General features: G+C 56.8%; 2 protein-coding genes across 4 annotated transcripts in view; both read left to right on the top strand.

Annotated features, from left to right (window-relative positions):
- The first annotated feature begins 9,254 nt into the window (after window positions 1-9,254).
- The window catches only part of CAMK2B (calcium/calmodulin dependent protein kinase II beta), a 76,950-nt gene continuing 63,569 nt past the window's right edge, over window positions 9,255-22,635 (top strand). For all 3 annotated transcript variants that reach the window (XM_072777185.1, XM_072777184.1, XM_072777183.1), the window contains exon 1: window positions 9,255-9,435. In XM_072777185.1, the coding sequence (XP_072633286.1) occupies window positions 9,371-9,435 (65 nt within the window). In that variant the 5' untranslated portion in view covers window positions 9,255-9,370. The remainder of the gene's footprint in view (window positions 9,436-22,635) is intronic.
- On the top strand, window positions 16,826-22,595 carry LOC140605368 (uncharacterized). The gene is made up of 5 exons (XM_072777649.1): window positions 16,826-16,871; window positions 18,582-18,634; window positions 20,857-20,947; window positions 21,416-21,582; window positions 21,687-22,595. The coding sequence occupies exons 1-5, from the start codon at window positions 16,826-16,828 to the stop codon at window positions 22,593-22,595; spliced, it is 1,266 nt and encodes a 421-aa protein (XP_072633750.1).

The following is a 22,635-nucleotide window of genomic DNA, read 5'->3' as shown; positions in this document are numbered from 1 at the left end:
CGGAACAGTGGGTGTGGCAGCTACGACGACGTGAAGCTCAAGGTTCTATTAACCCCCCCCCCCCGCCCCACCCAACGCTGACTCTTGTTTTTGACGGTGATTCCATCCTGGCTGATGGCCTTGAACTTGCTCCGACTTGGCTTCGTGCTTTGTTATCGCAGATCCCGGAAAATCCGAGGTATTTCCTGGGCCCCGTCATCTGCCCTGTGTCTGCACATCAGAGGCCTCGCGAGTCCCCCTGTGGGGTCTCTGGCGTCCTGCCCCCCACGTCCCCACGGCTCCCACAGCCCCAAGTCTGCTGTCTCCCCCGTTAGGTCCCTGTGACCTCTGCCCTCCGGCGCTCTGTGCCACCCCCTGAGATGGCGCCGGGCCACCACGAGCAGTTGTACGCGGTGCTCCTCAGACCCCCGGTCTGACAGGGTCTGGCCTTCACACCTGGGACCAGGTGTCTCATGCCTTCTGCCCGGAGGATGGTTACTTCCCCCAAGAGGGCCAGTCCATGCCAGTGAATCCTTATTGTCCATGCGTGGAAGTGACGGGTCAGCTTCACGCAGGAGAAGAACATGCTCCATGTCCCCCCAGCCCCTGTTCGCTCTGGGCCCCCTGTGCCCCGGGCCCTGGGCCCCCAGCCCCGAGATGCCTCTGCCTGCTGCTTGTCACGGCTGCATCAGCCCTCCTGTCCACGCCAGCTTCCCTGAGAGCCCCCTCAGCCCTGGTCTCTCCTCCTGGTGACACTCAGCACTGTGCCCTGCCGGTCCCTTCGGTCCCCATCGGCACTGCTGCGCCAGCACCTGAAGCTTACTGCTCCCCTGCACTGCCACCAGGCCCTGATTCCAAGGCGCCCTGTCATTAGTCATAATACCAACCCCATGAAGGAGGCGAGATGTGCAGTTTGCAGGGTGAAGCCCCCACTGGTTTCTCCCTGGGGCAGGGGAGGGTCAGGGAGAGGGGGCTTCGGGAGACCCTGGGTCCTGCAGAGGTCACCGGCCTGGCAGGGAGCCCTGGCTACAGCCACTTGGGGAGGGGCCAGATCAGTGGTGGCCGGGGGCTGCCCCGTGTCCCCCAGGCCCTGGGGCTATGAGTGACGGCCGCTTGGCCAGGGGGTGACTACAGCCAGGGTGGCTTGCAGGCTGGTCTGCAGGAGCGCCCCCAATGCTGAGGTCCCACCCTCCAGCCATGTGGGGTCACCTCCCCGGGGAGTCTCTCCTCCTGTAGCTGTGCTGTGTGGGAGCCCGAAAGCCTTGGGGCCTGCCAGGTGGAGGGTGTGGTGTGGGGCAGGGGGCATGGCCACCCACCAAGTTTCTGCTGAACCCATGGGGAGTCCACCAGCAGGCAGCAGCCAACAGAGGCCAAGACACCTTGGCTGGGGCCAATGAGGGAACGGGGCACCTGCCACCCACTCCTCCACCACCGCCCGCAGGCCCCTGGATGAACAAGTGTCCAGAAGCCCAGGAGCCCTGAGCTGGGGACCTGAGCACGAGGAAGGGGCCTCCCAGCAGGATGTAGGGTGGGGACAGCTCTCCAGGGCACCTTCAGAGTCTTACCTCCCCTCCTGCTCCTGGACACCCACCACCCTCAGTCCCAGCAGAGGAGGCAGGAAGCTCAGAGGAGAGCGTTGCACCCCTGGGTGAAGGCCCACGGTCAGGACGTCTGTCTCCACCCCTTGGAGCCCTTGCACATGGCACCTGCACAAAGCACTTGCTCGCCTGCCTGCGGCCCGGTGGAGGCAAGGGTGCCAGGGCAGACAGCCGGCCTCTCACCGCCGGCGGCTGCACCCTGGAACCTCATGTCCCCGTCTGCGCCTCGGCCCAGGTGACAAGGTGCCTGCGGGCCGCGGGCTGCCTCGGGAGCTGCCCCAGTGTCCTGCGTGCGGCCTTGGCCTGACACCTGTAAGTGAGCGCAAGCCTGCAGTGTCCCGTAATTACGGTCGCTGTGTGCAAACTGCATTATATTTGGCTCCCCCCACGCATGAGGCTCCTGTCGCCACTGAGCTCCCCTCCCCATGCATCACATGGCCCAGCCTCTTCTTCCCTCCTCGGTGGATCTGCCAGGCCAGTCCCTGTGGGGGCGATTTGGGTTGTTTCCAGTTTTCTTGGTTATAAATAGCACCGCTGTGCATGTCTTTATTACAAATCCTTTCCTCTGAAACCCTGAATAACTGAGCCCCCGGGCGCCCAGGACTCGGCGAGCGAGCACATCCTACAAAACCCCCTGCTTGCTCCCAGCTGATCCCACCCGGGGTGTGCGTCGCACGGCCCCCTGGCACCCTGGCTGCACAGACAGACTGCAGGGGGTGGGGGGCGGGGCGGGGGCAGCTCCTTCCAGGTTCATGGGCACAGACGACGGCGAGTCAACAGTAAAGGGGACGCACCCGGTGTCTCCTGATGGTCGCCGTGTCCCTGTCCCAGGAATGGTCATGCGCACCTGGGCTGGGAACTGGCCTGCTCCGCTGCTGGTCCAACCCCCGCCCTCACCTATGCCCTCACCTGTGCCCTCACCTGTGCCCTCAACTTCTCAAAGATATAATAAGGGAAAACACTCTTATTGTGTGAAGTTCACAGCTTCTACATTCTTCTGTGGCATTTTACTTTCTTTTGAGTCAATGTGAGTATTTGTATTTTCCTAGAATAATTTCCATCTCTACCATGTTTTTCCATTTATTGGCAAAGCACTGTGCATAGTGTTCTTTTATAATCTCATCTCCTTGTTTTGCTTTTGTCTCCTTTCCACACTGACTTCTGGGGCTTATGTTGTTCTAACTGGACTTGTCAAAGATCTATTTTACTGCTTAAAAATCTTTTTTAGGGGTGCCCCGCTGGCTCTGTCGGCAGTGTTCGACTCCTGATCTCAGGGTTGTGTGCTCAAGCCCCATGTTGGGGGTGGAGAGGAGTTTAAAAAAAATAAAATCCTAAAAAAATTTTATTTCCCCCAAAGGTCTAGCTTTTGGTATTACCGATTAGTAATAGCACTATTGGATGTTTTTCATTTCATTGATTTCTGTTTGGTTTTATCAAACTCCTCCCTTTACCTTTCCTGGTGTTATTTTGTTATTTTTCCCAGTTTCTTCGGCTGCTTGTTTGCGAGTAAGCCGAGCTGGCTTGTTGCCTGAGCCAGGCACTGCAGCGTCCCATCACACGTGGTGTCCGGTGGCCTCACTTGGGTCTGTTCATAAGTTACATTTTGATAGTTTCCATATTTGAAATTTAGATTTCCTGTTGAGTGCCTTTATTTGGCTTCCTTTGGTCATTTGTTTTTTTATTTTAATGCATGGTTGTCACGGATGCCTGCTTTCGTAGGATTTGTTGAGATCTCCTTTGTCTCTGAAAGCAGGGCCAAGCTCAGAGCCTCCCCCGCATGACTGTGGGGACAGGTCTCCTTTGCAGGCAACACCAACACTCGTGCAACTGGTGTGTAAATACACTTACATACACATGCACCCATTGTACCTGTGTACACCTCAAAGCCACAGCGCTTTTCTCCCATGGAGGTCCCCGGGTGCTCGGAATCAGTGCCAGCACCGCCAGCCCTCGTGGGCACCGCACTCTTCCGATGTCCACAGCCACAGCTTCGTCCTGAATTTCGTGGAAGTGGGATCCTGTGGTGTGTTTTCTTGGCATCTGGCTCCTTCTGTTCAAATACATTTCCGAAGACTCGCCCATGTTGCCATGTGTGCCAGGAGCTCCTCTTCCTCATGTATTTGCACCAATGTCTTGAACCACGTGCCTGTTTATGGGTGATTACATCGCTTCCAGGTGTAGCTACTCTGAATAGAGCTATATAATGTTTTTATACAAATTTCTTTGTTTTTTGACATATGTTTTTATTTCTTTGCCTAAATACCTAAGAGAGGAATTAGCGGGTCGCAGGGAAGGTATTTGCTTAGTTTTATAAGAAACTAGCAAATGGTTCTCCAGGGTGGCTGCCCCATATTTACGCACGTTTTCTTCATGGTGGTTTGTGTCTGTCAACAATAGAAAATCCCAACACAGCGGGGTCTCCTAACTGGGGTCAGGGCCAGCGCGGCACTGGGGGCCCCACTTTGCCTTCTCGAGGGGAGGGAAGTGAACAGTCTCAGGCGGATCCGCACAGTCATCTGGCTTCCTGCTGGGACCCCGGGCCTGGCGCTAACGCCCATTGTGCTTGAAGGTGGATGGTGAGCAGCTGGGCACCGGAGGGCCTGACCCATGCCTGGAGGCGGTTCCCACACCATGGCCCTGGTGTTCATGGTGAAGGGAACAGCAACTGGGGTGACTCCCCGGCCCCTCCTGGCCATTTGGGGCACCGGTGTCATGCTGCTTGCTCCTGCTGGCCTGAGCGGCCCTGCTTGTCGAGGATACCTGTGTAAGCCCATCACAGGGTCAGGGGCGCCGGGCTTCTGGGGCCCAGGGCCTGAGGCATTTCCAAGAGATGGGCAGTGACCCCAACCAGGAGGAGGTTGGACAGGAAGGGCCATGTGCTGGGGCCGGTGAGGGCCTGAGAGGGGTGCTGCAAGCCTGCAGGCACAGGGCCATGTCGGGGCCTGGAAGTGGGCTAAGCAGGAGTCCCTGCAGGCCTCCTGAGGAGGATCACCCTCTGCCCAGAGAGCGTGGGTGGCATCTTTCAGACACCTTGTGCTTAGACGCCTGGTGAAGCAGAAGGAGGTCTGGAGGGTCAGTGCTCTCCTGTCAGAGGGAAGAAACTTTGTGCAGGCCCAAGTAAATTCCCCGTGTCCTGCTGGCTAGCTTTGTTTCTTTGCTTGCCCGTCACTTAGACAGCTCCTGTGCCCCTGCAGGGCTCAGGTGCTGAGCACAATATGCAGACAAACAAACAGCAGGGTGTGGAGTACCTTTGTAGCCCCTCTTCTTCACCTTCTTCATTCCTTAAATACGCCAGCTGGTTCTAGCCACAGGGCCTTTGCAGAGTGGCTGTTTCTGCCTGCAATGCCCTTTCCCCTTATCCCTTCTCCTTCACTCAGATCTGAACTGAAACGTCACCTCCTCAGAGAGGCCCTTCCTGAGTACTCACTCTAAAGTTGCCACCCTGTCACTATCTAACAAATCATTTTGTTTTAAATCTACATAGAACAAATATGACTACTCAATGGTTTCTGATTTGTTTCTTGTTGGTCTTGGGTGTAAGCCCTGCAAAGGCAGCAACCTTGTCCACCTCATTCTTTGGTGTGACCCAGTGTCTGGGCGGAGCCAGGCACAAAGCTGGCACATGGTGGCCACGTGAACAAGGCCAGTAGTCACCAAGGAGCAGAGCACAGTGGTTAAAGCACCAGCTATGAAGTCAGGAAGATCTGGATGACAATATTGTTTGGATGACACAGACTAGCTGTCTCACCTGAGCCCTCCTACAGACTCCTTCTGTGCCTCAGTTTCCTTGTTTGTAAAAGGAGATTAATGATAGCCCATTTCTTTTTTTCTTTCTTTTTTTTTTTTTTTTGATAATCCATTTCTTGACAAGTTACTATGAGGTTTGTATGAAGTTGTGGGTAGAGAAAATTTAAAGTTTCTAGCATGCAGTGGGTGCATTGTAAATTGTAGCTATGGCCTTCATCATCACCATCATCACCATCACCACCATCACCACCCTCATCACTATCATCACCATCATCATCATCACTATCATCATCATAACCATCATCATCACCACCAACACCATAACCCTCATCACCATCACCCTCACCATCATCACCATCATCACCATCACCATCATCATCACCACTATCATCATCACCCTCACCGTCATCACCATCACCATCATCACCATCATCACCATCATCATCACCATCACAACTGTCACCACAATCATCTTCACCATCATCACCATAACCATAATCATCACCATCACCTTCATCACCATCACCATAACCCTCATCACCATCACCCTCATCACCATAACCATCATCATCACCACCATCACCATCACCCTCGTTACCACCATCACAATCACCCTCACCATCATCACCATCATCACCATCACCATCATCATCACCACTATCATCATCACCCTCACCGTCATCACCATCACCATCATCACCATCATCACCATCATCATCACCATCACAACTGTCACCACAATCATCTTCACCATCATCACCATAACCATAATCATCACCATCACCTTCAACACCATCACCATCACTCTCATCACCACCACCCTCATCGCCATCATCACCATCACCCTCATCACCATTATCACCATAACCATCATGATCACCATCATCACTCTCATCACCATCATCATCACCATCACCATCATCATCATCACTCTAATCATCACCAAAAACAATCACCACCACCATCACCACAATCATCACCATCACCACCATCATCATTACCACCATCACCACCATCATATCATCACTCCCCACACCTGCCATAAGTGTCGTGCTGCCGTGTCAAGGTCCAGGTGATTGGAGACTGATGGATTAGGGTCTTCCTCTTCTGGGAAACCACTGCCTGCTCTTCCAGGCAGATGGCTGGGCCTGAGAGAGGTGGTGGCAGTGACATCGGTTCCTGAGGGTGAGAGGGACAGGGAGGGCTGTGTCTTTCCTTGGGAGAATGAGCCCCACGTGCAGCACTTTTGGCTCTGCAGATGTGATGCTTGTTGCCATGGTGACTGTCCTAACAATAACCTCCCAGAACTGATATTCCCCACACCCGCCCCAGCTGCCACCTGGGAGGGAGAGCCCTCCTCGCTGACGAAAGCCAGCTAGAGAGGATAAGGTGGGAGGCAGAGATGATGCGGGGGTGCGGGTGGAAGAGGGCCCTTCCTGAAGGAGGGCTGGGGGGCCAGAGCCAAATGACAGGGCTTCTGGGGCCTGGGATTCCAGAAAGTCAGCCCTTCTCCCTTCCAGCTGCCTACTCTGCTGGGGAGGAACTCTCTGACTCTGGGGGTGGACAGTAGGTTGTTCTGTGAGAGGGGTGCGGGGTTGGGCTCTGTAGGCAGGGGCAGTCTGGGTCCCTTCGGTAGCTCAGCCATTCCCTCCATGGTACCCTGATCAGCCTGCTCTTCCCGCCCGCCCCTGTCTCCACATCACACACTGAAAATTCCAACCCAGACGAGGGGCTGCCTGGGGGACCCCAGTTGTTGACTAGAGTAGAACAGAGGCCTTAAATCATACCCCTTTAGTGACCCCGACTCCTTGTGGAAACTTGGTCTGGGGGCAGCCTCCCCAACCACGGAAAAGCAGGACTTCAACACAGAGCCTTCAGAATACTGTGGTGTCCTTGCCCAGGGCTGCAGAAAGCATGCATGTGTGTGAGTGTGTGTTTGTGTTCTGTGTGTGTGTGTATGCATGTGCACATGTGCGGGAAAATAAACAAGACAAGGGAGGGATTATGGGGCAGGGGTTTGAGTCCCAGTCACTTCTTGGCTGTGTGACTTTACCTCTGTCTGTCTGCTGTCCCATCTGGTAAAATGGGGATAATCAGAGTATATGCCTCCTGAGGCTGAGAATTAAATGAGATAGGACACGTAAAAGGCACGCAAGCAAATCAATGCCAGCTGTCATCATGGTTTTGATACCACTTCATGCTGGCATGGACTCATGTTGGCAGGAGTTTGCATGACCTTGACAGCCTAAAGGGCCTACCTGCAGCCTGGGGAGAGGCCGGTTTACCAAGGGGTGTGCTAATTCTATTCTATTGTGAGGGCCTGCCTCCTTCTCCTTCCGGAGCTCAGAAGGATGCGGGTCACCCAGTGTGCGGGCCAGGTTGGACATCCACAGCCCCTGCTGCCCCAGGAGAAGTGGAAATCTGCCTTTCAGAGGTGCCTGGGTGCTCTGGTCCCGGCTCTCCCCTCTTGCCTGGCACTACTGAGATCAAAGCCAGAGCCCCTTTCCCCACAGGACGCCCCCCGCCCTAAGCGGGGCACTTGCCAGAGTACCGCTCAGCCTCTGGCCGCCTCCTGGTGCCAGTCGCTTCTGCAAAACCATCCAGTGTAAGGACTGGTTGTGACCAGGTCTGCTCGTTGGCCTGACGGCTCTGTGCCAAACACATCCCGGTTGGGAAGGTCCTGGCTGCCCCACCCCAGAGTCCCTTCATTTGATCTTTTACTCAGGAAACACTGTGGCTTCTGGGGTGAACCACAGAGCAAGGTGAGGGAGATGAGCAGGACAGGCCCACAGCAGATGCCTGGGGAGCCCTGGGCACAGTAAGTAGCTCATCTCAGGGCAGCTGCACGGCCTAAATCAAGAGCTGGCTGCTAGAAACTTCTGTCCTCAGGGCCTGCCCATGACAGACCCTGCTCTGACCCTCAGAAGAGTGTGGGTGCCGGAGCCTGGGGAGTTCTCTGCTGGCTCTGAAGCCCCGTTCTAGACAGCAGCCTGGGTGTGGCCCTAGGGGAAGGCTCTTTTGTGGGAAATGGGGTCAGTCCAGCCTCTCCGGCCCCTCCCTCTTGCTCTCTCCTGCTCTCTCCTCCTCTGTTCCCCGGGTCACTTTGAAGATGGACCCTCTTCTAGGCCAGAGCAGAGGCAGGCAGGTGGATGAGGCCTGAGAAGGGACCGTCCCCCTCACCCGGCAGAGCTGTGAGCTCTTAGGACTGCTGACTTACCGCCGGGGGCGGGGCGGGGGGGGGCGGGTCCCCTGACTCCAGGACCCTCTGCTTTACCGTCTTGGCTGGGACACCCCCACGCCCAGTCCTCGGGGACTGATGGAGGGGGTGCCCTGCGAGCCCGGGGATGGGGCCTCCCTTCTGCGCTCCCGCCCCAGTGTGCATGCCTGGCCTGGAAGGCGCCCGGGGGCTCTGGGGACGGCTGTGCCGTGCGTGGAGTGGCGGGGACAGGACACGAGGGTGCCGCCAGCGTCTCCTCCTGGGGTGTGAGGGGTCAGTCCTGTGGGGGTGACACACGGGCCCCTCTTGCGGGCATTCAGGGAGGGGAGGGGCGGGGTTCATTGTGTGCGGGCCCTGCGCGGGTTCAAGGGGGTCCCCGGCGCGCCGCGGGAGGCCGGCGAGGCGGCTGCGGCGCTGGTGCGTGCGCGCACGGGCAGCGGCGGGTCGGGGCGCAGCGCCTGCGGGGCGAGGGCGCGGGGACGGGCGCGGGGCAGGTGAGGCGGCCGCCGCGGGGGCGGGCGCGGGGGCGGCGCGGGGGCGGGCGCGGGTGCAGGGCGCGTGCCGCGCGCGTGCAGGGGCGGCGGCGGCGGGGCCAGCCGCGCCCGCGTTCCCCGCGCGTAGGTGTGCGGCGCGCTCCTGGCGGGGCCGGAGCGCGCACATCTCGCGTGCGCTCGCGGCCCGGCGCAGCCCAGCCCGGCCCCCGCCCGGTGCCGCCAGCCGAGGTGTCGCCCGCGCCCGCGCCCGTGTCGCCGCCGTGCCCGCGAGCGGGAGCCGGAGTCGCCGCCACCCGAGCGCAGCAGAGCGCACGCCGAGCCCGTCCGTCGCCGCCATGGCCACCACGGTGACCTGCACCCGCTTCACCGACGAGTACCAGCTCTACGAGGATATTGGCAAGTAAGAGCCGCGGCGCGCGCGGGCCGGGCGGGGCCGGGGGCTGGGGCCCCGGGGACCGGACCCTCCGCGCCGCCCGCTCGGGCGCACTGCGGCCCCGCGCGCCCCCGGCGGCCCTCGGCGGCTCCCGGCTGGGGGCCCGAGGCGCACGGCCCCGCGCCGCCCGACCCCCTCCGCGGCCCCGGGCCAGGCCGCCGGACCTCGGCGCGCGCGGCTCCGCCCGGGCCTGTTCCCGGAGGCCGGGACTCGGGGCGCGGGGCCGGGCGCCGCGGGGGCGGCAGCAGGTGTCCCCGGAGCGCCGGGCAGACGTGACGCATTTGGCGGCGGGAGGTCAGAGCGGGGCGGGCGCGGGGGCGGCCGGGGGCCTGGAGAGCGGGGGACGGGGCGGCTCCGGCCGGGGAGGGGGGGGGTCGCCGGCGCCGCGGCCGCGCTGTCCCCGCCCCCGCCCGCACCCCCACCCCCACCCCCACCCCCATCCCCACCCCCAGTCCAGCGGCGGCGGGCGCGGGGGCGGCCGGACTTGCTCGGCGCCTGCTCCTCCGCGTGGCTCCATCCGCGCGGGGGGTGCCCGCTGCGCTCGGGGCCGCGTGGGAACAGCCTCCGCTGCGGGGCCCCCGTGGAATCAGGGTTTCGGAGGATTTTCCCCCAGATTCTTCTGGAAACGCGAGTCAGGAGAGTGGAGGGCTGAGATGGGGAAGCTGGGCAGGTCCCTGGGGTGGAGATGACGGGGTGAGGTGGGGGAGGCCGATGGGCACCTGATTTCAGGGTCATTGAAGTAGGGGGGGCGGGGGAGGGTGGACCTCGGAGAGTTCTTGACCCGAGGGCTGCAGGCAGGGGAGGCGGGGGTTCACGTGGGGAGAGACCTTGAAGGCTCCGTCCAGGTGGGGCCTCACCCCCGGGAACAGGTGGCTCCCGGGCTCCGGTCTGCAGCACACGCGGCGTGGGGCCCCTGGGCTCCGGGTCAGCCAGGGGCCCTCTCGGCCGGGGGTGCGTCGGGGCGGCACACCTGGCGTCCCTCCGTTGGGTTCCAGAACTCCGGAATCCCTCGGCCCCAGCCCGGCAGCCAGAAGCCCGCCGTCTCCATCCTCCTTCTCTGGCCCTCCCGCGTGGTGGGGGCGCTGGCGAGGTTTCCTCTTACACATCCAGCGGCAGAGCCTCATTTTTCCTTTTCTAAAAAGCGTTTGTGATGGTGCTTGTGTTGGTGAGGCATGCTGATGGGTGATAATTGTGGGTCCTGATCTGGGAAGAGTGGGGGGCTGTGCTGAGTCCCGGTTCTCCTTGGATGGGGGGGTGCAGGTCAGGCCTGAGGGCCGAGGAGCTGGGAGGATGAGGAACCCCTGGGGGGGCACAGCAGTGGCCGGCAGGCCCAGGAATGCCCTCCCACCCGTGGGTGCTCTTTGGATGCCTGGCTCCAAGGCTGGCAGGCAGAGAGCAGAGGGTTGGGGACGGTCCAGCACACCCGCTCTGCACACCCCTGACGCCCTGAACACAGGCCGGGAAGGAGCTGGAAAGGGCAAGGGGCTGGGGGTCCTCAGGTGGAAGGAGGAAGGGGGTGGCAATGGGAACAAGTCCCTCTTTCTAGGGGACCTGCTCAGCCTTCCTCTGCTTGCCCAGGCACCCCTAGGCTCCCCCTGCCATGCGCCTTGCCTCTCCTCAACTTGAAGCGGACCATGCTGACACCCTACACTTTTCTTTTTAAAGATTTTATATATTTATTCATGAGAGACACACAGAGAGAAGCAGGGACACAGGCAGAGAGAGAAGCAGGCTCCCTGCGGGGACCCTGATGCGGGACTCGATCCCGGGACCCCAGGATCACCACCTGAGCCAAAGACAGAAGCTCAACTGCTGAGCCACCCAGGCACCCCCGCCCTACACTTTTCTGTGAGCTTCCAATTCCAGGCCTTCTGCTCCAGCAGTGGCTGCTTCTCCCAGCCTCTGCCACCCACACGCACACCGGGGAGTGGAGGTCTCTGGGCTACCAGGGGAGATGCCAAGAGGGGACCTTGCAATCGAGGCCAGGCTCCTCCCCCTCAGCCAGAGCAGGAGCAGCTTCGAGAAGGGAGCCACATGGCTGCTGTGCCTGGAGCCAGGGGACCAGGCATGAGTTGGGGAGGCCCCCTAGCCCTGGGGGCGGGTGGGGACCAGGGCAAGAGGCTCTCAGCTGGCCCAGCATTGCTCTGCGGGGCTCCCCAGGCCGCAGGCCCAGTGGGGTCCCCGAGGGCCAGTGGCGGCCCTGCCAGCATCCTGTGTCGGAGAGGTCACGTAAATGCCGGGTGAGCTGTGGCAGGGTGGGGAGCGAGGGGCCGGCGCGTCTGCCCGGGGCAGGGGCAGGTGGCCCTGATGACCGCTTGTTGACAACGCCTGCCCAGGGCCGTGGTGCTGCCATGGCCCCAGGTGGAGGCGTCCAAGTTTATTTAAAGCTGCAGCCCCTGGCAGCAGTCAGAGGACGCTGCGCTCTCTGCCCAGGGAGGGCCGGGCCACCGGCCCACAGCTGCCGGTGTGACGTGGCCGCCCCCTTTCCCCTCCCTGCCCCACTTGGATTTTTTCCGTGGGGGCCCAGGCAGCAGGGTCTCAGGGCCCCGGGGGGGGGGCGCTGTGTTCCGGGGCTCTGCTGTTCCTGGCCTAGTGGGGCAGGCCTGCCGGGCCAGGGCTCTTGACACCTGCCTGGATGCCCAGGTCTGGGGGCCAAAGAGCTGGAGGTCCATCCAGAGCTGGAGGTCCCTACGCAGGCACACAGCAGGGTCTCCAGGCCCTTGGCGCAGCGTAGACTGGCCGGCAGGGCGGTTTTAGTGTTTGTGTGTTGATTAGTTTTTTAAAATTGAGAAAAATATCAGGAGTAATAAGAGAATACTTGTATCTCTTTTAGCAAGAATTGGAAACTCTCACTCTTTTGTCCTTTTGGCTTTAAGTTCTGTTTAAAAAAAATTTTTTTTTTTTTATTACAAGAAAGCATTACAAGTAAATGTGAAGTGACTCTAATTTCTGGGGCTCTGACGTACAGCATAGTGATTCTGGGTAATGGTGCTGCGTGCTGTACTTGAAATCTGCAAAGACAGTGGGTCTTAAAAATTCTCGCAACACACACGTGCACACAAGCATGCACACATAAGTGTATGCGCATAAGCACACACATGCACACACACGCACGCATACAGGGCCGTGACTCTCTGAGGCCACTGTGGGCAATCCATGCCGTGTACACAGGTGTCCTATCATCACGTCATAACCTTGTACTCAAAATTGCATGTCGCTCACATCCCACCAAAGCTGGAGAAAGCCCCAAGTAAGCTTTTTCATGTCATGTACATGGACTTGATCCTTCCAGATTGCTGGGTTCATTTCCACACAGAGATGAGCACCCGAAACTGACACTTGGGATTCTCTGGTGTGTTTTCCTGTAGCTTTCCGATCGTTCCCACCTGTGTTTTCATGCAGTTCAGTGCCAGGGGCACCTTTGGGGGGGCCAGGCTGGCTGCCTGTTGCTGCTGGCCTGAGGCAGGTTGTGGCCACCGTTCCCCTCTGGATGGAGGCCTCCCTTGCTCCTGGTCGCCGCGCTCTCCAGTCCCACGGCGAGTTCGCTGGTGCAGGTGTGAGGGCTTCCCTAGGGTCTGTCCTGGCAGTGGGGTTGCTGGCCGGGTCCCTGCTCTCCGGTCCCGGTCCCCCCCTGTGTGTGCAGCCCCTCCAGGCCCTCGCAGTGCGCCCTCACTCCATGCTGGTGGCTCTCAGCTGTTGGACGGTTGCTTGGGTAGGAAGAGATCTTTGTGTTCGGGCTCCCGAATCTGTCTCTTTGGGGGGTCGTCTCCTCTAAAATGTGGGTAATGTCTCCAGAAGAAAGTAGCTCCCACGAGGTTCTGGATGCTCCCCTTGGGGGTGGCCCCGCTGTAACCACCTGTAACAGGCATGTCCCTTTCAACATTCGATTTTACTTGATGCGAGTGGATCCTCCGTTTTACAGACACGGAACCACCGGTCAGGGAGGATGGGCCAGGGAGTCCCGGCAGTGCAGAGGCCCGACCTCCAGGCCAGCGCACCCCACCCCTCCCCGATTCCCCTAAACTTTGCCAGGCTCACCGCTGACCTTCACGTGTCCTTGGCTGCATCGAGTGTCAGCCGGTCAGAGGAGAGCAGGCCTTGTCCTGGCGAAGGGCCTTCCTTTCCTCAGGAGCGACCTGCTAGGCAGTTAATAGATAAACAGGATATTCCGAGCAAATTGATGGGTGAGTCTCCTGAGCACCCAGGCCAGGTTGCCAGGGAAGGAGGAGAGGGCTGGGTGGAGGAGGGGTCTGCTGTTGGCTCTCTTGCTGCCTCAGACCTTGTGCCCCGGCTGCCCTGGCTGCTCCCCTCCAGGGGACCCCTTCGCCCCCCGCGCCTCTCCCCTCTCTCCTCTTTGCCCTCCCCTGCCCCTCCCCTGCCCCATCCCGGCAGGCCCTGGCCCTCCAACAGGCGACAGGCCAGCTCCCCCACACTGGGCTGCAGGTGGGGTGCAGGCCCCTTCCAGGCCTGCCCAGGCGCTAGGGGTTGCACATTCCAGGGAGGGTGAGCGCAGCCCCAGAGCTCGAGGCCCATCCTTGGTGGACGGTGTTTGGGAAGAAGTGACACGCGGAGGCTGCGGCAGGATGCACATGAAGGTGACGCTCCTGTACTTACTATTGAGTGGTATTTTTATACCGTAACCTACTTTGCCAGGAGCTAAGAATACACCTCGATACCTGCACTCTTTCTCTCCTGGTAACGGTCCCAGCAGTGAAGTGGTGCTTATTACATCAGTGTGCTCCCCGATGAGATCCACACCCCGACCCTTCTCTGCTCCTGGCAGAGGTGGACTTAGGCGCCCAGAAGCTCCATCCAGGGCCAAGGCTGCGAGGGCTGGGGTTCAAATTCGGCCAGGGGACTCCGGACTCGGCTTTCTTGTCCCTCACCACAGCTCGTGCCCCTACTGGCTTGTGGCCTGCTTGTGGTCCACTCGGACCCTTGGCTTTTTGGGCCCCTGCCTGCCTTGGGCAGGCTGCTCAGCACACACAGGCCATGTTTCTCCAGCTCCAGCGCTGTACCGTCCTTTTCCTTTGGTTGTCGATCTGCTGTAACCAACGCTCTGCCCCGGTTTGGACCAGCAAGGCTTGAAATTTTGTTGCATGAATGGAACAAAGTGCAAGGATTTATCTTCTTATAAAGAGAAGTAAATAAGCACATGTGTGTGATAAAAGTGACTCTTTGACACCCCACTTTTCTCAGCCCAGAGGAGCCCGGGTGGTCTAATGTTGGTGTTAGGACATGTGGGCTCCTGCACACGCGTGTATACATGCACGCAGAGTACGTGTCACATATGGAATTGCCACATATGTGATTCTGAAGTGTGTTTGCTCCTAACACCTGTTTACACCAATCCCACCAGGCGAGGGTTTGCCCGCAGGGCTGGGCCTGTCGGGGCTCCTAGATGTACGCAGTGTGCTGGCCGTATTTTTCGAACCAAAAATGGGGCCCATCCTCTCCTAAGCATGACACGGGGGTGAGAGGGCCCTGTGTTTGCTGGCGGGGCTCCTGCGCTCATCGGAGGGCGTGACTGCTGTGTGAGAAGGAGAACAAGGGTTGGCTGCTCTCGGCAGGACCCTGGGTGCCGGGCACAGGGGCCTCCTTCAAAAAGAGCTCAGGGCTGGATGCCTGGGGGGGGCTCAGTCAGTGAGGCCTCTGCCTTCAGCTCAGGTCATGACCCCAGGGTACTGTGATTGAGCCCCGGGTCGGGGTCTCTGCTCAGTGGGGAGCCTGCTTCTCCCTCTCCCTCTGCTGCTCCCTGCTTGTGTGCACTCTTTCTCTCTCTCTCTCTCTAATAAATAAATAAAATATTACAAAAAAAAAGAAAAAGAAAAAGGACTACAAACCATATTCCTCTCCTCTTTTATCTCATCTAAGGGAGAGATATTTTTTTCCTTCTACCTACCTGTACTTACTTAAAACACCCTCAGAGAGTCCATGTTGACCCCCTGGGATCTAACAGGTGCTGAACGGGATGAGGTGTCACCGGGTGGAGGTGACATGACGGGTGTCTGCTCCTCAGACACGTCCCATTCCTCCCTCTGCTCTCCAAGGCCACCTCCCCGGTTCAAGGCATGGGATGCGGCCTTTCTGGAGATTTCAAATATATTTTCAAAAAATTTAATTCCCTCTTTCTCTCTCACAAAAATGGAATCTGATTTTTAAAGCATCTTTCACAGCTGCGAGTCACTTTGTTAGTGTAGAAACATAAAAATGCATAATGTATCAACTTGGTTTTCCAAAAATTATCATATTGGCATATTACATAGAAATGTATATTTTATTCATATAAAAATCTGAATCTATTTAAAATAAAAACATCCTTTTGTGTTACAGTGGTGTCACTTGCTGCCAAGCCCAGGGGCCCTCCGTCTCCTGGTTTGGGGGGTCGCTGGCCTGGCCAGTGGCTGCTGCTCCTGCTGGACGGCATTGTTTCGCTTGGACATAATGATCCTGACATAACTAAGGCTCCGGTTCTTTGTTAAGCCAGAGACAGGCGTTTGTTGAATTGTGGAACAGATTGGCAATAGCTGGGCAACGGTTTAAGAAAATGTTGTAGAGGAAGCATAAGCCACACTGTTCGTGGGGGTGGGGGCCTGATCTCAGAGCTCGCCACCTTCCCCTCTTCATGAGCAGCTGGTGCGGGCCGCCGTCACTGTCAAACAGGAGTGTCACCAGGCCCTCTGACGGAGTGCGCTCCGTGGGTCCAGCCCGATCGGGTTGGTGCCTGTTTCCAGCAAGGCACCAAGGGGCAGCCCCTGCATTTCCATCACGCAGCTCACACTGAGTTCCAGGACTGGGTGCCAGGCTCCTGTGGGTGCACAGCTGGGCCGCCTTGAGGCCTGCAGCTCCTTCCAGGGGCCTCGGGCGCTCGCCCTGCAATCGGTGGCACCAGTGGGTCTTGGGGACACCCAGACACCTGGCTTGAGTGGCCATCTGTCTTGTCACCTGGTGAGGTGCGGCTGCAGGACAGACATCTCTGAGGTGCTTGCCTTGGAGTGGACGCCAAAAGAGTTTACAGTGTTCTTTCCACGCCTTAATGAAATTCTTCCCAAGGCTCCTGTTCTTATATGTTGAGGCACAGCCTGGTTGTCAAAATCATTGGTTTGAGCCAGACCATCTGTTTTTGTTTTTGTTTTTGTTTTTAATTTTTCAATTTTAAGTAGATTCCGCACCCAGTGCGGAGCCCAGGTGGGGCTTGAACCCACGATCCCGCGATCAAGACCTGAGCTGGGGTGCTCAACCAACTGAGCCACTCAGGCACCCCACGCCAGGCCATCTGTTAGGGGCTTCCTGGGTAAAGAGTGCTGGTCTAGTGAGGAGCGCACCTGCTGAAGAAGCGGTTCCCAGCCCCGGCTGCATGGGGGCCCCCGCCCCAGACCGGCTGAGTCAAATACGGCAGTGGGGTTGGTGAGGCCTCCACGCTGTTACAGTGGGCAGCACAGACACAGACCCGATGCCAGGCCCGGGCTCCTGCCTCCCTGCTCTCTGTGTGAGCCTCACCTGACCGTCAGTGTGGAATTGGCCTTCTTTTCCTGTACACTCAGCCATCTCACTCCTGATCCTGTTTGTCTAGAGCAGCACTGTCCAGAGGAAACAAAAAATTTGAGCCACAGATGTAAGTCACAGGTGTAATTAAAATGTTTCTATTACTGGGCACCTGGGGGGCTCAGTGGGTTAACGTCTGCCTTCAGCTCAGGTCCTGGGATCGAGCTCAGCAGGGAGTCTGTGTTGCCCTCTCCCTCAGTGCTCTCTCCCTCTCTCGAGTTCTCTGAAATAAGTAAATAAAATCTTTAAAATAAAATTACTATTTAAAGAGAAAGGGGTGAAAGGAAGTTTAATAAATAGATGTATCTGGCTCAGTGTATCCAAAGTATTATTTCAACACAAAATCAATGTGAAATGTTATTGTTCAGCTATTTTATATTTTTAAAAATATTACATGTTTGAAATCTGTTGTGTACTTTACATTACAGCACATCTCAGTTTGGACCAGGCGCATCTCAGGTTCTTATAGCTACTTGTAGGCAATGGTCACCACACTGAATAGGGCATGTCTAGAGCTTCCAGGCCATTCCTATTATTTTTTTATTATTTATTTTGCAGTTTTTCTGGTTTCTTTTGCTTTTCTGCAGACTTGTTCAATCCGTAAGTCTGCTTACACACTTAACTGCTTACCAGGCACTCTCTAGGTGCCGGGTGAACAGTGGTGAACAGACAGTGCTTGCTCCCATGGAACTTATACTGGTGGGGGAGGCAAGTTTCAAACATATACACCAAACACATTATATGATGGGGTGGAAGGTGAGTAATCCCACTGGGAATCGTTACAGAGACTTGGGGTGCCATTTAGGATGAACGCTGCCTCTGTAAAAGGGCAGTCAGGCCATGTAAAAGGAGAGGAGACTCTAGTTGCTAAAACTGGGAATGATAAAGGGACAGTACAGTTGACCCAACAGAAATAAAAAAGATGATAGGAAGTCCGTGAACAACTGCGTGCCAAGGTGAATAACCTCGATGCAGTGGACAAATTCTTACTAAGACACAAGCAACTGAAATTGACTCAAGAAATAGAAAATCTAAATAGGCCTCTACCGATGATAGGGACTCATTCATAGGTGAGAAATTTTGAAATGCCCCACAAAGAGAAGCCCAGGCCCAGATAACTTCACAGGTAAATTCTGTCAGACATTTAAAGAAGAATTAATAGCAGTCCTTCACAAACACACTCAAAAAATAGAAAAGGAGGTAATTTTTCCCAAATTATTCTATAGAACAAGTAATATCCTGATATCCAAACCAGACAAAGACCCCATAAGCAAACAAAACAAAACAAAACAAACAACTGTGGAACAATGTGGATGTAGATGCAACATCCTCGAGAAAATAGTGACAAAATGAAGTCTAACAATGTAGAAAAAGGTTAACTTTATGAACAAGAAAATTTTATCCCTGGAAAATAATGGAGGGTTGGTTCAACATACAAAATTCAGTTAGCACAAAACAGCACATTAATAGAACAAAGAAATTATATGATTATCTCAACAGATGCAGAAAAATATTCAACAGAATCTAATATTCTTTCCTGGTAAAAACACTCAACAAACTATGAATAGAAGGGAAACGTTCTCCACTGGATAAAGAGCATCATGGAAAACCCACAGCTCAGGTATTGAATGGTGAAGGACTGAACATCTTCTCCCGAGGTCAGGGTCAGGTTGGGACAAGACAAGGAAATCTGTTCTCTCCACCTCTGTCAAACATGCTACATACAGGAGGTTCTAGCCAGGACTGTTAGGCAAGAAAAGGAAATAAAAGGTACCCAAATTGGAAAGGAATGGGTAAGCCTATCTCTAGGTTTGCAGATGACATGGTCTTGTATAGAATATCCGAAGGAGCTCCAGAGAGGCCTATGAGAACTAAAAATGAATTCGGCAAAGTTGTAAGATGTGAGATCATGATATAAAATTCCATTATATTTTGTTATACTAGCGATGTTCGATCCCAACATAAAGCTAGGAATTAGGAAAATTCTATTCACAATTGTATCTAAAAGAATAAAATACATAGTAATAAATCAACAAAAGGAGAACAAGAACTTGAACAATAAAGACCACCAACGACTGTTGGAAGAAATTCAAGAAGACCTCAGAAAATGGAGACATACCATGTTCATGAACTGGAAGACTGAATGGTGTTAAGATGGCGGGACAGATCTGCAGTCTGTGCAGATTGACCCACAGACTCCATGTGATACCTGCCAGAGTTCCAGCTGCCTTTTTAAAAATTGACAAGCTGATCCTCAATTCATATAGAAATACAAGGGGACCCCTTGTTCTTTTCAAGAACAATCTTGAAAAGGAAGAACGATGTGGGGGGACTCACACTTGCTAATTTCAAAACTAGGGGCTCCTGGCTGGCTCAGTCAGTGGAGCAGGTGACTCTTGATCTCAGTGTTGTAGGTTCAAGTTCCATGCTGGCGGGGAGAGATTACCTAAAAATAATTTTAAAAACTAATTATATAGCCACGGTGGTCAAGAGCATGGGTACTGGCATAAGCATAGACACATAGAGCAGTGGAATAGGACTGAACCTAGGATAGACCCGTCCATTGGTGGTCATTATATCTTTGACAAGGACCACAAGACACTTCAATTTGGAAGGATGCTGGTTCGTTCAACAGATGGACAGCTGGGTGTCCATGTGCAAAAGAATGAAGTTGGAACCCAATCTAAGGCCATAACACTGTGATCTCAACATAGATAATAGACCTAATGGTAGGAGCTGAACTTGTAAAATTTTGGAAGAAAACAGTAAATTTTTGTGACCCAGGATTTGGTTTCTTAGATATGACGCCAAAAGCATGAGTAACAAAAGAAAAATAGGACTTAACGTTAAAATGTTTTGTGTTTCCAAGGGCGCCATCAGGAAAGCAGGAAGATAGTCCCCAGAATGGGGGAAGATATTCGCGAATCACATATCTGATAAGGAGTTTGTGTTTAGACTAGTCCAAGAACGTACTATCTGACAGTAGAAAGACCAACAACCCAATTAGAAATTGGGCAAAGGACCCGAGTTGACATTTCTCCAAAGAAGAGGTACAAGTGTGCGATAAACTCAAAGAAGATAGTCATGTGGGAAATGCAAATGACAACCACAAGCAGAAGCTACCTACTGCCCCCGGGATGGCGAGCACCAGGAGGCCAGTGATGGCCGGTGTGGGCCAGGATGTGGAGTCACAGCCCTCAGACGCGGTGGAATGGTGCCATGGTCATGGAGAACAGCACCTCCAGATGTCCCATCCCTAGAAATGTGCCCACGAGCTAGGACAGCACAGGTCCACACCAGGTCTTGCTCACAGGAGCAGTGACCCTAACAGCCAGAGAATGGACACACCCCAAATGTCCATTGGCTGGTGACGGAGTCAGGAGAACGTGTCATATCCTCACGGTGGGAAACCAGTTGGGCAGGGAAGGATGAAGTCTAGCACGTATGACGCTCGTGATGGCCCAGGAGCACTTCCAACCCGCTGCACATGGTGAGAGCAGCCCATCTCGGGGCTCACATGTTGTGTGGACCCCATTACATGCTGCACATCCCCAGCAGGCAGCTCAGGGGCACAGGGGGCACAGAGGCGCAGGGGGGCTGCGGGCGGAGTGGGGCGTCCCCAGGGATGGATGTTGTAGCTCAGCTTGTGCTGATGGCCGATGACTCTGAGCGTCTAGGAACAACCATTGGATTACACACTTTAAGTGGGTGAATTGTTTGGTCCATGAATTTTATCTCAATAAAGATGTTTAAACCTAAATAAAACCTATATATATGTAAAAAAAAAAAAAAAAAAAAAAAAGAGAGAACTCTAGCATCTGGCTCTCAACACCCAAATTGCAGAGAAGTGCGATTAGCAGTGAGAGTGGCTCTGGCTGGCGGCTCCCTGGCGCTGTCACCGCAGTGGCTGAGGCAGGACCGTGGCCCAGCTGTGGTGAGCTGCCCCCGTGCCCTCTGCCCGCTATTGCCTCCCATGCTGGGACGCCCGGGAGGCAGCAGAGGGTGGAGACCCCAAGGGACACAGGGACGGAGGCTGGAGCGTGCGGCCGCCTCATTCTCAGCGATTCTGAGGCCAGCCCGGGTGGCGCTGGTCCACGTGGTCGCAAGAGCAGGGTGGCTGGCGGGGGCTGAGGCCCAGGCGGCTGGGTCTGGGAGGGCCCACGGGAGGGGGCCTGGTGGGAGGCCAACTCTCCTGCCCCTGGACGAGGGGCATCATGATGGGCATGGGTGGCAGGACTGGGGGCCCGGCCGTCAGGTCAGCAGGATTGGCCGTGAGGAGGGGGCTGGAGCGCGGGTGGCGGGGACCAGACCCCAGGTCCTGTTATGCTGAACGTGTGGCCTCCTGCCTGGGTCCTGAGCGGGCCTCTCCCTCTTCCTTGCTCTCTCCCTCTGCCCCACCAAGGTGCCCACTGTCCCCAGGCACCGTCTGGAGCAGGGCCTCAGCTGGGGCGCGCCAGCCTGCCCTCCGGGACTCCACCTGCTTCCATCCTCCGTGGCCCTGGACAGTCCCCTGGAGACTCCAGGGCCAGGCCTCGGGGCCCTCCTCTGCACCCCCTCCTTGCCCAGCAGGTCTGTGGGGGCCCCTCAGGGCTGCACGGGCACTTGAGGGTGCAGGTCTTCGGGTGCCCTCCCAGCCCTGTGCCCAGCCGGATGGCGCGTTTGCTTTCCTGGAGGCTGTGAGCAAAGCCGCGCTGACCACCTGCTGGACGGTCTGCCTCGTGGGGAGTGCTCACCACTTGCCTTTCTGCACCCGCTCGAACCTTCCCGGGCTGCTGCTCCTGCTGCCGGGCTCTGGTGTGAGTCCCCTCACATGGACGGGGACCCCATGTGGCCCGGGGGCCGGGTTTGCCCCCCTGTGTCCCTTCCCTGCCCTAGAAGGGTCCTTTGGGGTTCCCCTGGATGCCCTCCCAAGGACCTCTCCATCTCCTACCGCCCCGTCCTTGGCAACTGCTGATCACGGGGCATTGAGGGTTCCCCGTCGGGGCTCAGCTGCTGTCCTGAGTGCCAGGACACCTGCTCCCCGACCTCGCCGTCCTGTCCTGGGGCACGTGGGGTCCCAGCGTCAGTCCCCCTGGGGGTGTGTCCCGCCTCAGAGCTCTGGTGTGAGGTCATCCAGGGACCCCAGGCGCAGAGCAGCTTGGCAGGGTGCACGCGGGCTGGGCACTGCCTCCTCCTCGCGTGGCAGGGCAGCACGCGGATGGGGACCTCCCAGCAGGTGTGCGCTGCGGGGATGGCGGGTGTGGGACGGGTCACCTCAGAACCCTCCTGTCGTGAGGGTCGGAGCGGGGGGTGCAGAGAGCCAGCATCTGGGCTGCACACGGGCCTCCCCGCGTCCACCTGGTCCCGAGGCCTCAGGCGGCCACAGCACTTCCCCGGGGGCTGGGAGGAGGCGCCCAGCTGGGCTACCTGGTGCCCTGCTTGGCTGGTCTGCGCCCCGAGGGAGGGAGCCCGTGGGCCGTGGGCCGGGCACGGAGCAGCAGCCGCGTCTGTGCCTGACACTTGGGGCGGGTCGTGCAGGGGGCCCTCGAAAGCTCCTCACGTGCCAGTGCAGGGGGCAGGTTGTGCTTCGTCACCTGGGCTGAAGGGACTCTTCTTAAAAACCTGGTTTAAAGGAAAGCAGTA

This window comes from Canis lupus, chromosome 15 (genome assembly GCF_048164855.1).
Source record: "Canis lupus baileyi chromosome 15, mCanLup2.hap1, whole genome shotgun sequence".
Classification (NCBI taxonomy): domain Eukaryota; kingdom Metazoa; phylum Chordata; class Mammalia; order Carnivora; family Canidae; genus Canis; species Canis lupus.
Note: the sequence above shows the minus strand (reverse complement) of the source record. Positions and strands in the feature narration are given on the sequence as shown.